General features: G+C 44.8%; 2 protein-coding genes across 2 annotated transcripts in view; both read left to right on the top strand.

The window, feature by feature from the left end:
* Positions 1-9,314, top strand: part of LOC139480467 (dual specificity testis-specific protein kinase 2-like) — a 59,666-nt gene extending 50,352 nt beyond the window's left edge. The window contains exon 10 of the mRNA XM_071263551.1: positions 1,715-9,314. Within this exon, the coding sequence (XP_071119652.1) occupies positions 1,715-2,571 (857 nt within the window). The 3' untranslated portion in view covers positions 2,572-9,314. The remainder of the gene's footprint in view (positions 1-1,714) is intronic.
* Positions 9,315-14,536: 5,222 nt separating this feature from the next.
* On the top strand, positions 14,537-17,044 carry LOC139479475 (uncharacterized). The gene is made up of 2 exons (XM_071262321.1): positions 14,537-15,908; positions 16,686-17,044. Exons 1-2 carry the CDS (start codon positions 14,537-14,539, stop codon positions 17,042-17,044), a joined length of 1,731 nt encoding a protein of 576 aa, XP_071118422.1.
* The last annotated feature ends 841 nt before the right edge of the window (positions 17,045-17,885 follow it).

Here is a 17,885-nt window from a genome sequence, read left to right as displayed (position 1 = left end):
CTCAGATATCAGCACATTTGCATCACATGGTGTTTTGCACACAAAGGAAAGGCTGACATTCCACCGCCAGAAGAGTTTACGTGGACGTCTACAGACGATGTCATAGAACCCAACCCAATGACCCAGAAACGAATGCCAGCACTGTGTCTAGAATTGCTCACCTGTAAATGCACAACAGGCAGATGCTCCTCATCCAGGTGTAGCTGCGCCAAGAACAACATGGGATGTTCCCTTGGATGCAGTTGTGCTATGTCATGCCTAAACAGAAACAACTTTCCTACTCTTCCAGAAGAGACGGACTCTGACGGTAGAGGTGGCATTATTTCACAGCCCATGACTCTGTTATGTAATTTTTAATACTTCATAATACTGCAAGTATTCTCGTGTTTGTTTCACTCAATTGAGAAACAAGTAAAATGCTGAGACGAAAGTGCAGTATATCTACAATTTTGAGTGAAACGATGTCCATTTCAATTTAAATCTAAATTTGGGTATGGGTTAAGGTCGCTAGAGAAATTAGCTTTCAATATTTTTATTTTTTTTCATTGTTGGGATCAATGAAATGTACATCATTGAAAAGACAATGTAAAATGCTTTCATATGATATATTACATGACCATGTTGAAGAACTATATTAGATCTTGATTTTGAAAACAGGTCAAAATGGTGGCCATCTTGAAATTAAAGATGGCCACCGTAGATGTTCACAGAATAACTTCAAACATCATTTTTCATTTTGAGTTTACTATTGTTGTGTTTTTAAGCATTGTTGCAATAATCCCACTCATTCACTACATCAACATGATCTACCACCATATCTCAATAAGCAATTTTCTTCAAAATTGGTTTTTGGGGGGTGGGGTGACATTGTATACAATATCTCAGCCCCTATGTAATATATTTTCATTTTGTTTTCTGTATAGGATAGTACAATGGTTCAGGCATATTTTAATACCCAGTTATAGTGGTTTTATTGTCACAATTCAATGGAATTAGTGTTTTACCTACTCACAAGATTTGAATATGAAGTAAAAAAACATTATTTTTATCAATGTTTCCACTGAGAATGAGAATAACAGTTATATGAAACAAAATGCTTGCCAAATTCAGATAACCGAACACATTACCTGTAATCAAAGACATAATTTGGATAGTTGAATGACTTTATGCATTTTCCCTTCAATTTATGCAATTCCGGCCCCCTGAAAATTCCTGCACACATTTGCAAGTTTACTACCCAATGAAAACTGTGTACAGATACCTCCTTTATGCAATAGAAAAGGTTTAAGGTATACAGGAAAATGTGGGAACGAAAATCTTGTTTTTCACCCCTGGCCAACTGACTAACATACAGTCATGGCACACCACTTTGTCTGTATCTCGAGAAAAGAAACTTTGTTTATATTATTTTGTCCTATTCTATGAAAGTATTATGCATCCTAGGAAAACAGTAAACTTTCACCTAATGTATGGAAAATATTATGAATGGTTAACAACATAGGTAAAGAATGTCTGGTAAAAACATAACATATAGTACTTGTGTGTTTGGCTCACAGTAACAGCGAATGAAACCCATGAGTCTCAAACCCGTGGCTATGGGCTTCACCACTCACTCACCCTAAGCTACTGCAGAGATCACTTATAACTGGAACATCACCAGTTTTTATTAACATTAGAAGAACATACTTATACATTTCTTTTACAAAACTTTCAGAAAGGAAGAAGGGCTGCAAGAGATCAAAATCTGAAGACAACATTCTGCAGGCCAATGACAGTTCAAGTGACATTGAAAACATGGAGGAGTCTTATCTTACACCACGTCTGATTGGTCAAGTGATGAGTCGAGATGATCCATACTACCAACCTTCACAGTCCAATCCCTTTGCATCCCATAAACGTTACAAGGATGGACACAAATTATTGGGAACATCCCGTGATGCAGCTGCCACCTATGACTTGCCTTCTCCCACGTACCCCTTCACCCCTCCCTGCACTCCCCAAACACCGGGGTCAGCTCGCCCCAGAGCAATGTGGGGCCGCAACTGTCACTCACTCCCCTCATCTCCAGTGCTGCTACGCAAAGCTGCGGAAAGGCTTCACATGGAGTCCCTTCATGGTAGTGCCAAGTGGAACTCCACTCAACTCAACACAAGAACACGATCCAAAAGTGCAATTTTATCTGAGAGCGTGGCCATGAAACTTCAGTATGAGTGGAACGACTGCCCTGATCCCATCAGTGAGAGTAGTGATGAGTCTGACACTTTCCATAGTGAATGTGCAATAGAGTCCCAGTCGTCTCACACAGACTCTAGTCAGCAATCCAACACTGCGGCACGCAGGCACCGCATGTTGTCTCGCAGGCAGCAAAGTCTTGACTCATCTTTTCTGTCCTCATATACCAAAACAAGCAACCTACTAGCTGTGGGGAACAAGCCACAACCCCAGCATTCTTCTCGGGACTTCAGCCCGACGCCTAGTGTACGCAGCTCATGTGAATCTTTTATGTCCATTGATGAACAATTTGTGTCTCCTGCCAGTTCCCTCTCCAGCTACAGTGAAACAAATGATTAGCTTCCCTTCCCTCAAATTCACAGTCCATTTCTCCTCCACTCCAGTACTTCTGTACCAATCAAAATAGCTGGAATGCGTGCAGTATCTAAAAGAAAGTGTTTTTTAGACTACCACCTTTGCAGTTACTGTTAGAATCGGGATGTGTGGATGCTGTATCAGTATGTGTTATTGTCTGGCATCCAGTCAGCTGAAGAAGTAGGGGATCACTTCAAACATGTACAGGTCCACTGTATGTCTGTGGAGAAGGTGATACAAATTTAGTTATGTGCTCAGAATGAATGGTGAAATCGTCTTTGTTGTTTTTGGTGTGTGTGAGGATGTCCAGGAACTGCTTTGTATATAATGGTTTTGTTGAAAGAAATGATCCTGCATCCAGTCATCACTGGGTGCCAGGGAGCTTCAGTTTCCCCATCCACCTGGTCTTCATCATCTCCAGCTTACCTCCTGGGCTGTCATGGAAACTACCCTGTCACCATCAGGGGGTGACAGTTGATTCTGTGAACACATGTAGATGCCCAGTTTCGGTACAGCTGAGGTGTACAGTAGGATGTTGTTTGTACAGCATGATTTGCATCTACATAGGAACATAAACCTCTTTGTGAATGATATGCCATTTTAGAGCCATTTTACTGTTAATGTATGAAGATATTAATCTGTTCATATCTATAATGCATATTTTTATATATCCCTTTTCCCTTTATATATTGCATCAATCAAATTGCTAAAAGTATTCCAAATGGATGAACATATTTATAGCACATAGCCAGTATTATTTTATGTACAGATATATTTCAGAGTTCACTTCTTATATTTACATAGTAGCCAATGTAAAACTTATGGTTCATTAATATACATTTCCACACATGTTAAGAAGATTAATTACTTTATGTCTTTCATAGAATATTAACAAATCTCATTAACGAGTTTTATATGTTTTATAGACCCAACTGTTATCTTGTTCCTGTGGCTATTGAGATTTAGCTATTCCGTTTGATCATTGTTCAGGACTGGCTGATAAAAATGCTGTACGCCATGTTTTACCTTCTGTGGAAAGGAAGGGGTGTATCTGCCATAATGACAGTGAAATATGGGGGGAAGAAGATACAGTGCAAGCTGCTACAAATTCCTGACACTTGCTGTTCACTGATGTGGCCTCCACCTACATGGTATCTGTTCCCTCTGTTACATTGACTGTATATTGTTGGTGTTTACATGTTATCATCGCCATTCATTCCATTTGTGTATGACAGCTCTTACTGTCCTTGTTTACAATGTATCACTCCCTGACCGCTCTTACTGTCCTTGTTTACAATGTATCACTCCATGGCCACTCTTACTGTCCTTGTTTACAGTGTATCACTCCCTGACCGCTCTTACTGTCCTTGTTTACAATGTATCACTCCCTGGCCACTCTTACTGTCCTTGTTTACAATGTATTACTCCCTGGCCTCTATTACTGTCCTTGTTTACAATGTATTACTCCCTGGCCACTCTTACTGTCCTTGTTTACAGTGTATCACTCCCTGACCGCTCTTACTGTCCTTGTTTACAATGTATCACTCCCTGGCCACTCTTACTGTCCTTGTTTACAATGTATTACTCCCTGGCCTCTATTACTGTCCTTGTTTACAATGTATTACTCCCTGACCTCTCTTACTGTCCTTGTTTACAATGTATTACTCCCTGGCCACTCTTACTGTCCTTGTTTACAATGTATCACTCCCTGGCCACTCTTACTGTCCTTGTTTACAATGTATCACTCCCTGACCACTCTTACTGTCCTTGTTTACAATGTATCACTCCCTGACCACTCTTACTGTCCTTGTTTACAATGTATCACTCCCTGGCCACTCTTACTGTCCTTGTTTACAATGTGTCACTCCCTGGCCACTCTTACTGTCCTTGTTTACAATGTATCACTCCCTGGCCACTCTTACTGTCCTTGTTTACAATGTATCACTCCCTGGCCACTCTTACTGTCCTTGTTTACAATGCATCACTCCCTGGCCACTCTTACTGTCCTTGTTTACAATGTATTACTCCCTGGCCACTCTTACTGTCCTTGTTTACAATGCATCACTCCCTGGTCACTCTTACTGTCCTTGTTTACAATGTATTACTCCCTGGCCACTCTTACTGTCCTTGTTTACAATGTATCACTCCCTGGCCACTCTTACTGTCCTTGTTTACAGTACAATTTCCCAAATGTTTAACTAAACATTTCCAAATGCTAACAAATGTTTTTGCTATGCAAAGGTGATTTCAATTATGATGGAATGAATTGAGAGAAAAAGACTTTAATTGTTCATTTTCAATTATTATAAGGAACCTTGGACATCATCAAAATAAGGACTGGGAAAGGCACTTAGTAAGTTAGCCTAGATAAATCCCAGGACATAAGCACACTGTTATTGGTGCAGGGGTCAAGGGTTGTACCTCAGATCTGATTTGGCACATGTTGGTGTAACTTGAAGCTCATCACTACTACATGTATATATATTAATATTTAGTGTGGCATTTTGGAGGATCATAAGACATATTGCATTGACAATATTTGGAATGGTATTCAAGAAGAAATCTCATAAACTATGAAATAGGCAAACATTTCCAAGGAAAGGTAACCACAGACCACTGGTTACATCTGGTCCAGAACTAAAGTCAATTGTCAGTGTCAATCTTCCAGGATATATTGATTACATCCAATAAAGAGGAGGCATATCAACTGTGTCTTCATGGATAAACTAATATCAACTCTAAGCATTTATTGAGTTTGTCAAAGTATATCTGAGTTTAGTATGTAAAATTGAGCCATGTATTTGTGATCTGTGAGATGTTTGAGATACAAGTTTCCTTGTGTGTTGAGTTTAATAGACCAGGGCCATTTGCACAACACAGACATATAGCTGCTATGGTTTTAAACATTTTAGAAAGTTTGGCCTTGGATAAGATATTACTGTTCTTTTGCACAAAGTAATTGTTGACTTAGATCATTGTAGGCTAACATCAAAATGTTGCAAGTGGTTTAGACCAGCAGATGGGCTTGGATAGTTGAAAGTATCATTTTCATACTACTCCTTGAAAAAAGAAGTCAAATACAATATGTTCTTTTTCTTTATTTTTAAGAGTCAGCAGTAACATGTCAGCAAGATTTTCCTGGGAGATAACACTCCATAACTGAACCTTTCAACCATAATCTCTGGGAGTGCTTTTCCTTTCATCTTCCACCGTTATGTTTGATCTCTTATACAATATTCTTTTTTATGCACAATTATCTGAATTTCTAATTTCTCCCTGTCAAATATATTGTGCGCTTTTACATACTTTCTGCAACACTAAGGTTCCCATGTGAAACAAAGGGAAAGTGGCAAATACTGTTTGCATCTCATTTAAAATTTGGGTCTAAAACTAAGGCTTTCCTTCACATAATTTCAAATTTGATTTCTTTGACAGCAAATAAATTGTGATGAGTGTGATGAAGGTTTTCCCTTTTGCCCCTGTGGGTACACATTCATCTGTTACAGTGGGTACACATTCATCTGTTACAGTGGGTACACATTCATCTGTTACACAGGAGTCCAATCAACAACTTTGTCACAAACTGATTCCTGTTCAAGTCATCTGCTGATTGAGCTAATGTTGTTTTGTACAAGCAGAATAAGCGTGAACTGTAGTAATTGTTGAGTGGCAGTGCCTAAGCCTGAGAGTAACAAAAACTACTTTGGGCAAGAAGGTGGTGCTGTGTTGACAGCACAAGTGTGATGTGTATTTCTGTGTCGGGAGGATCACAGTGAACATGGTTGCAGCAACAGATGAGTGCAGGGAGATTGCTTATTTATTTTATAATGATAAACCATCTTATCATGTTATATCCATTATTTTAAAACTATATACAGTTTCTGGTTTTAGTCTCTGTGAACCTTGCATGCTCCCTGTAGGAATGTTGTGGCAGTACCTGCTTGTTCAGCACCCACTGTATAGCACACAGGTTACAAGATACACTGCTCCATGTATTGATCAGCATGCCTTTCACCTTCACAGATAATATCACAGTTGATGTAATGATGTACTGGTAAGGCCAATGACAGCAAGTTTCATGAACTGGCTGCTGTATTTTTAGTTCCACTTATCAACAAAGTAAAATGGAACTCATATTTTACAACAGGGCTGTTTAGTGCATGTTTTTAGTCTAGAGTTTGTTTCATTTTCACCATTTGGGTCTCTGACTTTAACATTCTAGAAAGCAAGATGCAACTCATGTCAATCTTTCCTCTAAATACATACCCTCTATATGCTCAGTTCAATTATATCATTGCACTGTCCATAATTATTCACAATCACATTTTTGCCTCATGCCTCACTACATGTAGTTTACATTTGAAAAATACATTGAACTTTCAACAGAGTTGCAATGGGCAAACTATCTGTTTGCTTATTTGGTTCAGGATTGTTTATGATCCAACACCCAAGCTTGATCCGAATCATGGTTGGAATCTAGGTTCGCTTCGATTCTGTTTCTTGGTTTGTCTGGGTCACAACTGTGATTGTGAGTTTCACCTAAGTGGTAAACGTCCAAGACCTGCATCACTTTGGGATTTCCTCCTACAATAAGCTGACATGACATTATATATCTTGAATGCTGTTTAAAGCGACATTAATCCTAGCACATTCTCTCTCTCTCTCTCTCGCTAACTTGATCCTGACAGTGAAATAGTGGGCACATACTGCACATCAGTGTTCAGTGAAGTCCCTAAGTAGACAATTGTAGTCCCAGCATTTGTCACATGTCACTTATAGGGAAATTGCTTTGATACATACTCCCCCAAGCTCAGTTGCTCTACTGCATGAGCAGACTATGTTTTTTTGTGTGTAGCCTGTTAATGCAACAGGCAGAGTGAAGTCATTCAACTACCATACCTCATGCAGGTCTCAAATACTAGGCCTGGCCTGGCCTGGCCTGGCCTGGCCTGTACAGATCAGTGTTCAATATTGTATAGTTTTCACTTTGTACACTTTACAGGTGAGCCTCCAAACCTGCCTCTCTTTCTCAATATTACAAGATCTGTCATTTGTAAAGGCCATACAATCTGTGTTATATAATTCAAGACAATATCTCCCATAAACATATTTCTTTGAGAGGTTATTCAACACTCCAATAAACAATTTTAGACTGTGTTCACAGAAACCCATGAAGTTCATTACTCCAACATTGTTGACTTTGAGAGCAAACTGTGTGTGACTGTTGGGAGGGAGTTGCCCTTACACTGCACACATTGTATAACATGTTACAGGAATGTTTTTCATACATCACCACTCGCATGTTTCTGTAACCTACAACAAAGCTTGTCCCCCTCTCGAAGGCCACCATGCATAGAAACGTCGTAAGGCAATCAGAATACGCATCAGGATATGGTCCTTCGATCAATATAATCCTGAGTATTTAAATTATTATCTTCACAACTAAATATTCTCAACTATGTCATGGCTTGTATACCACAAATCTTAAATGCAAAGGTATATGAGATTTGAACTAATTATTTAGAAATTTGTACAAGAAAGCACTTTTATGAAAGGAAGCTATCGTAAAAGAAATCTGAAATTGTTAATGAAAACTTAATGTAATCATGGGTTATGAATGACTCTCATGACATACATATATTCTGGTTGATTAAACCTGTAAGACACTAGTATCATACTCACACACGACTTAATTAGCTAAATACCAACTTTACCAAAGCCGTTTATGTTATATCCAGCACATACTTGTACGCGCACGCTTTTACATTAGTAAATGTAAGATTGTAATTCTTCCTTTTCTCTAAACACCTAAACTTGAATGAGTTTTGAATATTGAAGCTTCTTGTTGTTTAATGTCACACTAAGCAATATTACACCTATATGACGGCTGCTCATACATAATCTAAACTTCACCAGGCAAACCAGTCATTGGTATTGTAAGCAACGATCCATGGGGTTGAGGTACGATGGTACCCATCAAGTTGCCGAGCCTGGCCTCGTATGACGTAGGGGAATCCCCGCTGGGTTCGGATATTAACATGGTCTCACTATGTTGTTGTATATGTTGAGAAATACTTCTATATATCTCTAGACATGGTGGATATGAAATTCCTTCATAAATTTATTGTAATTAATTCATATAAAATATGTGTACTATTTCTAAAGGCTGTCCATGAAAGGAGAGGGTGTTATGAAATAAATGAGTATGAAGTAATGTCATTTCAAGCATTGAAAAGACAATGTCAAATTTGCTACACTTAACTGAACATGTCTGATAAATTCTTTGTGGAAATTAGTTAAACCCGAAAACCACCTTCGTCTAGTCAGTTTTTTTCATCTAATTTTAATATCTTATTTAAAAAATAATAATTTGCTGATAAAAGATAAACAGCTGAGAAAGAATGAGTTGGATTGCTTGCCAAATATACTTTTGTACAAAAGAATATATTAGTATCAGGCAGGTTCAATGCTTTGACAACAGGAATAAGCGACCACTGTTGTAATACCTACATTAATTTTCCTATAAAAGGGTGCAGGTAGAATAAGAGTTATCGTTTTTGTGTGAAGTAGTTCTCGTGTCAAATATGGAAACCTTCGAGAGGGGCTTGAGTCCACATTAGGCTTGAACCGGAATGGGACAAGTTTGTCACGAATGGAATGTTTAAAATTGCAGTTTGTCGCTATGTTCCTGCACAGAATGAACTGGCTAATAAATTGTTCTTGTTGGATCCTGCCTTTTGTTATTCTGTTGGGACAATATATCTTGAGTGATGGAGTGTGGGGATCTCCTATGAATATGAGTGTATGCTGAAGCCTTAACATGCTTAAGGGGAAGTTGTTTTGACAAAAAATAGTCCAGCACCTGTTTTGCTCAGAAAAAAAATACATGTGCCCAGCATTGTTGGAAAGTAAGTTATGTGCTCCCTGCAGTTGAGTAAGAGTGAGTGAGTGAGTGAGTGAGTATGGTTTTACGCCGCTTTTAGCAATATTCCAGCAATATCACGGCGGGGGAACACCAGAAATGGGCTTCACACATTGTACCCATGTCGGGAATGGAACCCGGGTCTTCGGCGTGACGAGCGAACGCTTTAACCACCAGGCTACCCGACCACCCCCAGTTGAGTAAGACATGACTGAATACTTAGCTTCACCCTCTTTGGAATCTTCTTTGTCAATCTAAAGCACGCCTTTGAACCAACCATCAGCTGATGGTAATATTTGGTGCGATATTGCGAGATCTCATCAAAGCGTTATCTCCTTTGGAAGCCAGTTAATGAACACACAATGCCATTTAGAAAGTGGTCAAATATAAGAAATGTTACATTTGGGAGAACCCTTTCTTAGTTAAATACAAGTAGTTAAGCACATCAGTGTAGAACCCCTCAGGATTCTGGAACCAAGATGGCGGCACATCCGTTTCCGGTCACGTGACCTGCGCAGTGCATGATGGGACCCTGCGCGTGCCTCCAAGATGGCGTCGCTTCCGTTTCCGGTGGCGTGCGCCTCCAAGAGGGCGTCACTTCCGTGTCCGGTGGCGTGCGCCTCCAAGAGGGCGGCACTTCCGTTTCCGGAGGTGCACGCCTCCAAGAGGGCGTCGCTTCCGTTTCCGGAGGCGCACGCCTTCAAGAGGGCGTCACTTCCGTGTCCGGTGGCGCACGCCTCCAAGAGGGCGTTGCCTCCGTTTCCGGGGAGAAGGAAGGGGAAAACCCGGAGAAGCGCCCGTCAAAGGTGAACGGGATCGACATGGAAAGAAGCGCGTCAAACATCGTTTGTGGTTGTGGTGGTTGTTGTTCTAAACATAGACGGGGTGGCGGTGGTGAAGGGAGGGAGGGAGGGAGGGAGGGTGGTGGTGGTGGTGAAGGGAGGGAGGAAAGGAGGAGGAGACGGGTTCATGGTGTGGTTTGGAGGGTCGTCAAAGCAAAGGAGGAAAGTTGTCTTTCGGGAGAGATGGGTGGCCCTGAAAAGGGCCGTTTTGATGTTTACATGCATGTGCACGCCATGGTGCAAAGGCACGGGTGGACATTCATCTGTCTCCTGACAGGACACCTACCGGTGTGCGTTAACCGCCGCACGTAGGTGTCCTTGAGGATGGTCTTACAGTACACACATTGAAATGTACCATCCCGTGCCCTTGTGCCAAGGGCGTACACAGGCAGGCCCCCTTGGCATGTACCGCATTGCCATGGTGGAGGCAATGGCAATGGCGGTACTGCTTCTTTCTTCTCCAACTCCGAGCGACACCCTTTGCACAGTGGCAAAGGGTGCACCACTGAGGCTAGCTCCAGATCCCAGTTTTCAGACATTCTTGATTTTTCGAATCAATTTTACAAGTGACACTGACCCACTCGAATCCACTGTTGTTTTATAGGAGAGGTACTGACATCCTCCCTCCTGGTTGGTTCGCCAGGCCGCAGCTCCGATTGGTTCGTTCCGGGGCCTGGTCAGCACCTCGGTTTTCCAAAACGGACCGACCCCTGTGTTTCTTTTCCATAGGAAATGGATTTTACCATGGGAGAGAAAGCACAACCCCGGTTCGGCCAATCAGAGCCCGCCATGGCCCGAGCGCCGCTTCTGATTGGTCGATAACCCAGGCTTCGGATTGGTCCGATTTCGATCCGGTTTTTTTTCTTCTTGGGTAGCCTTGATATTTTTTTGAGGTAGACGGTCGTCTGAATGCTAAAGGAAGGTGGACCTTCATAGGTAAACATGAACGTGGGAATGCCTATGTATGTTGTGTCACTCCCATGCCAATCGGAATGTCATGTGTGCGTGTGTGTGTGTGTGTGTGTATGTCTTCAAACAGACGTTGACGTTGATGCATAGAATAGCGTGTGGTCAGGCAAAACGTGGTGTCTTGTGTGTGTGTATTGAGTAGTGTCGTATTGAGATGAATAGAGAAAGATCGATACACCTACGTGACGTTAAGTTTGCACACGTCATGGACTTCGTGTCGCGATGTGAACGTCATGTACTTTGTGTGTTGCCATGCAAACGTCGTGCCCTGTGTGTGTGTGTGTGTGTGTGTGTGTGTTTTCAAATTGGGGTAGGGGTTGGCAAAGCAAAGGTAGAAAGTTGTCTTTTGGGTGAGATGGGTGGCCCTGAAAAGGGCCGTTTTGGGAAAGAAGAAAACTTTTCTGCTGCTGTCCAAGAAGAATCATCATGTCCAAGCTTATGACAAGACAAGGATCGTCGAAGGGGTACTTGCTGTCATCTGGGTATACCATCTGGGTATGTCATCAGGGTGCCCTACGTGACACCAATTGTAGGGTCCAAAAAAAAAGAAAAGCTTGTAGGAAACAGGAAGCGGAAACAGACTGAACCATCCACAACAACAGCAGTAGACAAACGGGAACTGGAACGGGAACTGGAACAGGAAATTGAACGGGAACGCAGGACACGGGAAACGTCCTCCTAGGCAGTTGGCTCTGCTACGTCATTCGTGTACCTCTGTTTCTCTTCGCAGAGATAGTGTAGTTGTAGTTGCTTCTGGTGTTTCACCAGCCCGGTTAGCTTGAGGTAATCGCAGTCTGGGGACCACTTGTGATGTGCCGCCCAAGGATTGTCGTGGGGTGCCCATTGTCTCAGCCGCACACCACATTGGAAACAGCACACACCATCGGCACCCTGAGTGTAGACAAAGCCCGCATGAGCCATCTCTTCAGCAGTCTGATACATTTGCGTGGGCCACGTCTCAAACGAAGCGAGCCTTCTTTCAAAGCGTAGATAATAGTGCGATGGCGTTTGACTGAGCAGTGACACCGCCTCCTCGGCATGACTCTTACTCCAACATCCACGAGTATCTGTACCATCCATCCCCACATCTTCGCCACGCGTCGTCGTCGTACCACTCTTCTTTGTTTCAGCCATTCTTGATTTTATCACATCAATTTTACAAGTGACACTGGGCCACTCGAATCCACTCTTGTTTTATGGGTGAAGAACCGGATCGAAATTGGCTGCTTCCTGGTTGGTCCAAAACGCAACGCACCGATTGGTTCGTTCCGGTGCCTGGCCTGCACCTGGGTTTTCCAAAACGACCCGACCCTTGTGTTTCTTTTCCATAGGAAATGGATTTTACCATGGGAGAGAAAGCACAACTCGGGTCGGGTGCTGTCTTCTGATTGGTCGAGGCTGTCTTCTGATTGGTCGACAATCCAGGCTTCGGATTGGTCCGATTTCGATCCTGTTTTGGGGAAGGGTTGTCCACCCATCAGACGTTCAGACCCTCTTAGAGTACAGGCGTTCATCAGACACACATCGCTATCATGACGAGCAACCAAAGTACGCCCTATCGTTTGGAGAGGAAAGATACCACCCGCTCCAGACGGTTAAGAACTGCTAATCATACCTATCGTTTGACTTTCAACCCAGACTACTTGGACACCGTACCACCGGAACGCGTCCCCATGGAACTGCCAGCTTTATTTGACAGGGTGATCGATGACTTTTATGAACAGATGTCAGGTCAGAAGGGAGACCGTATTGGTCTAGGTATCGATCATCCCGCTTTGAACACTCCCATACGGATTCCCTTTCGACGTTTTGAAGATCTCCATGGGGTAACTATTTTACAGGCCGTGGAAAAAGTCCAACAGTCCAACAAAGACCTGAACATCGATGACACCATGGATGTGACTTTAGTACACGTCGCAGATCCCGACAGGCTAGGATCGGGCAGTGGTGCTCCCTGGCTGAAAAACATGATTGGACTCGAAGCTTTTTTAACACGCAAAAAGTGTATTGTATGGATCAAGAACGAAGATCAATCCTGTTTGGCACGGGCCCTGGTGGTGGCCCCCAAGCCTCACCCTCTGACCCCAGCATGGACCGCCCAGCGAATGAGATTGACGAGAACGAAATGCGTCGACGTTCAAGGCCTACGGGCACGGGCCTTGTTTCGACGCCTTGGCCTGCCTGAAGGTCCCTGTCGGGGGCTGGACGACCTCGCACGCGTGGGACGGGCCTTGACCCGTCTGAATTATCAACTGAAAGTCTACAGTCAAGAGGTGGGTCAGAGACTGTTGTACAAGTGTGATGAGGCTCCACCCCACGCCACGGTGCTGCATCTATACCATCATGATCAGCACTACGATGTCATCACTTCCATGTCCGCTTTTTACGGGTCTGTCCATTACTGCGAACGCTGCGACAAACGTTACGACCATCCCGAAAACCATCCCTGCACCAAGGAATACCGCTGTCACCGCTGCTTCTACTCTAGCTATTGCGGACCCCAGGAAGAGCACGGGATCCCTTGCTTGACATGTCAAGGTTGGTTCCCCAATCCAACGTGTTACACCCGGCATCTCCAGTCACCGTCAGAGGGAAAACCCAGCGCCTGTCAATTGATTCACAGGTGCCCGACCTGTTTTCAGCTGGTCCGCGTCTTGGAGACCCCCATGGTTCACCACGAGTGCTTCGACGAAGAACATCCCTGCTTGGTGTGCCGAGAACCCATGACCCCAGACCATCGCTGTTACATGACGCCTCTCCGTGAAGAAAACGAGGAGGAGGGGGTGGGGGAGGAGGGGGAAGAGGAACAACATCACGTACAAGACGACGTCCAATACGTCTTCTACGATTTTGAATGCATGCAAGACACGGGGGAGCACATTCCAAATTTGTGAGTGGTGCAACTAGGATGTGGATGATGCATCAGTGAAGTGAGCAAGAACTTGTGCGAACACTGTCCATGGAGAGAAGAAGGGTATGGTCCCAGCCGTGAGATCGTGTTTCGAGGGCCCACCACGCGACATGATGTGTGTGTGTGGTTGACCACGTTGTCTGAAATACCCAAGAAGAAGCCCAACCCGGAGGAAGAGGAGGGCAGCACACGCAAGGGCACAACAGCCCACCTGGGGAAAAAAGAAAACGGGATGGCACCCCCTCAAGAAAGGACGCTTCCAAACGTCAACGGCATGCATCACCCCAACAGGAGGTGGAAGAGGCCATGGAAGTGGAGAATACAAAGAAGCCAAAGAACAAGAACACCTCCTGCCATACAGTCCCGAAGGAGGATCGCATTTATGTGATGGCCCACAATGCACGATCCTATGATTTACACTTAATCCTGAAGGGTCTGTCCCCCCTCCTGGTGACACTCCCCACCAAGATTCGACATGGCCAACAAATTTTGCAGATGACCCTGGGACGACTGTGTTTCGAAGACAGCTTAAATTTCATCCCTTACCCCCTGAAAGCCTTTCCCAAGAGCTTTGTGTTGAAAGAAATGAAGAAAGGGTACTTTCCACACTTTTTCAATACGAGAGTCAACCAGACCTACAGAGGTCCCTATCCACCAGCCATCACGTACGATCCCGATGGCATGTCTCCCGCGGAACGCACAGCCTTCCTCCAGTGGCATACCCAAAAAGTGCAAGAAAGAGCCTTGTTCGACTTACAAGAAGAACTTTTAGCTTACTGCCAGAGCGATGTGGACATTTTGAGATGGGGATGCGCCGACTTCCGACAGAACGCCATCCACTCGGTGGGCATGGATCCCTTTGTGGAAGTGATGACAGCTGCTGCGTTCACCATGAAATCCTTCCGAAAACACGACCTGAAACCCAATACCATCGCCATTCTTCCACCTCAAGGCTACCAACCCAAGAGAAACTATTCCCAGGCCTGTATGCACTGGCTCCACTATCTGATGGAAAGGGACCCCCATCTGCACCTCCAGCACGCCAGGAATGGCGGTGAAAAAGAGTTCACCTGTGGAGAGGGCCAACATCGGTACAATGTGGATGGGTACGATCCAGCGACAGGCACCATCTACGAATTCCTGGGCTGTTTCTGGCATGGGTGCAAGACCTGTCACAAGACCCGACGTGGAGAACCGCATCCCGTCCTGGGCTCATCGTTGGGAGCCCGTTACACCGACACCCACTACCGCTTGAGTCTCTTGAGTCAACACCCTGAGGTGAAACGGGTCGTCGTCCTGTGGGAGCACGAGTTTACGAAAATGCAACGGGAGGACTCCGCTCTACGTGCTTTCTTGCAGGGACCCCACTGTCGTCACGTCCCTGGGCCGCTCAACCCTCGCGACGCCTTCTATGGAGGACGCACCAATGCCACGCGATTATGCTACGAAGCCCAAGAAGGTGAAACCATCAAGTACATCGATATTTGTTCCCTTTATCCCTACATTTGTAAGACCGGAGCGTTTCCCACGGGACACCCGACCCTTCTCCATCAACCCCCTGTGGACACGTTGTTTGAACTGAAAGGTCTGATCCAATGCCGTGTCCTACCCCCTAAACGACTCTACCATCCGCTACTGCCTTACAGATCGGGTGGCAAACTGCTCTGTCCTTTGTGCCGTACGTGTGCCGATACCCGGTCAGACTCCCCCTGCGAGCACACGGACGAAGAGAGGTCATGGGTGGGGACGTACGCCACCGTAGAACTCCAGGAAGCCGTGAAGAAGTATGACTACCGGGTGCTTCAGATCTACGACGTTTGGCATTTTGACACCTTTGCACAGCATGACCCTGACACCCAGCAAGTGGGACTCTTTGACACTTACATCGATCGGCATTTCAAGGAGAAGCTCGAAGCCAGCGGATACCCCGAAGGATGTACGGATCACGACGCTTACATCCAGTAGATCTACGACAAAGAAGGCATTCGGTTGGACAAGGACCGCATCGAAAAAAATCCAGGACGCCGCACGATTGCCAAGATGCAACTGAATTCGCTCTGGGGCAAGTTTGGGCAACGGGTAGACTACAGTCAGAACGTCTATATGAACGATCCTGCACAGTACTTTGCCTTGTGGAGGGATGACCGCAATACCAATACCATCGAGGATGTGGCCGTTGTCAACGAACACATGGTGGAAGTGACCTATACCCAGCAGAAAGAATTCCAAACCCCTCATTCTCATTTCAATGTCGCCATCGCTGCTTGGGTCACCGCCCAAGCACGTCTCAAGCTGTACGAGACCCTTGCCCTGGTGGGCCGCAGGGTCTTGTACTTTGACACGGACAGCGTCATTTACATTCATCGACCCCACGACGCGAATCCAGAGCTGGGTCATTCGTTGGGTGAGTTTACGGATGAACTGGACGGAAACACCATCAAGACGTTTGTGTCAGGAGGTCCCAAAAACTATGGCTATGAGTTAATGAACCCCAGACCCGATGGAACGCGCACGACCTGCAAAGTGCGAGGGTTCACTTTGAATTACCGAAACCAATGCCATCTCAACTTTGACACCATGAAAGGACTGATACTGGGACAACGGTCTGGGAAAGAGGAGGAGGAGGAGAAAATCAGTTTGGATTACCCTCATCAGATCATTCGAAAAGGACCTCGGCACGAAAACGCACTCGTGACCCGCCCCACCCGAAAAGACTATCGTACCGTGTACGACAAGCGACGTGTCGTCTACGACGAAACCACAGGCCTACCTGTAGACACGCTCCCCTTTGGGTACAGAGACGACTTTCTATAAAATGATATACCATTGGGGTATGACAGGGGATCCTACAGAAAAAAAAACGGATCGAAATCGGACCAATCCGAAGCCTGGGTTGTCGACCAATCAGAGGCCGTGCTCGAGCCATGGTGGGCTCTGATTGGTCGAACCGAGGTTGTGTTTTCTCTCTCACGCTACAAGCCTAACTCTATGGAAAAGAAACACAAGGGTCGGTCCAGTTTGGAAAAATGGAGACTCAGACCAGACACCGGAACGGACCAATCAGAAAGCAGGACCTCCGTGGCTTTTAATACGACCGATGCTCTCCGGTCATCACTTTTCACTGAACGGACCAAGCAACCACATCGCCCCCTCTGATTGATGTTCCTCACGTTGTGTTGGTTGTTGGCGTTTTATCTGGAAGAAACACGTGTTTGGAGAGAGTACCATCAAGTGTTGACACACCTCCGTGAAGACTTGGAAAGAAACAACAACAACAACAACGAACAGAACATCCGGACAACATCATGTCGAAACGGTTGAATGACAAGACACGAAGCGACATGAGTGGCCAAGGAAGCAGTGGAGATGGGAACGGTGACATGACTGCTGAACTGTGGGGTGAAGTGTACGACTTGCTGTGTTTAAAGATGAAGACCGACGACGCGTACGCCAAGTTACGTGCGAAGGGCGACAACCTGATGTGCGAACAGATACGTTCAAAGATGAGGAAGCTGACTGAACCCGAGAAAGGCACATCGAAGAAGACGATAAAGAAGATCCAGAAGAAAAAGACAAGCAAGCCCACAGCCGTTGTGATCCCCACAGCAGCAGCAACACCCACCACCACCACCACCACCACAGCGCCAGTCCCCAC

This window comes from Haliotis cracherodii, unplaced genomic scaffold (genome assembly GCF_022045235.1).
Source record: "Haliotis cracherodii isolate W230 unplaced genomic scaffold, xgHalCrac1.p SCAF_4, whole genome shotgun sequence".
In the NCBI taxonomy this organism is placed as follows: Eukaryota; Metazoa; Mollusca; class Gastropoda; order Lepetellida; family Haliotidae; genus Haliotis; species Haliotis cracherodii.
This window is presented reverse-complemented; position numbering and strand designations above follow the sequence as displayed.

Coding starts and splice junctions, on each gene's coding strand:
- LOC139479475 (XM_071262321.1), top strand. CDS start 14,537: ATGGAAGTGGAGAATACAAAGAAGCCAAAGAACAAGAACACCTCCTGC. Junction 15,909..16,685: donor ACTGCTCTGTCCTTTGTGCC/GTACGTGTGCCG, acceptor CGTTTGTGTCAG/GAGGTCCCAAAAACTATGGC.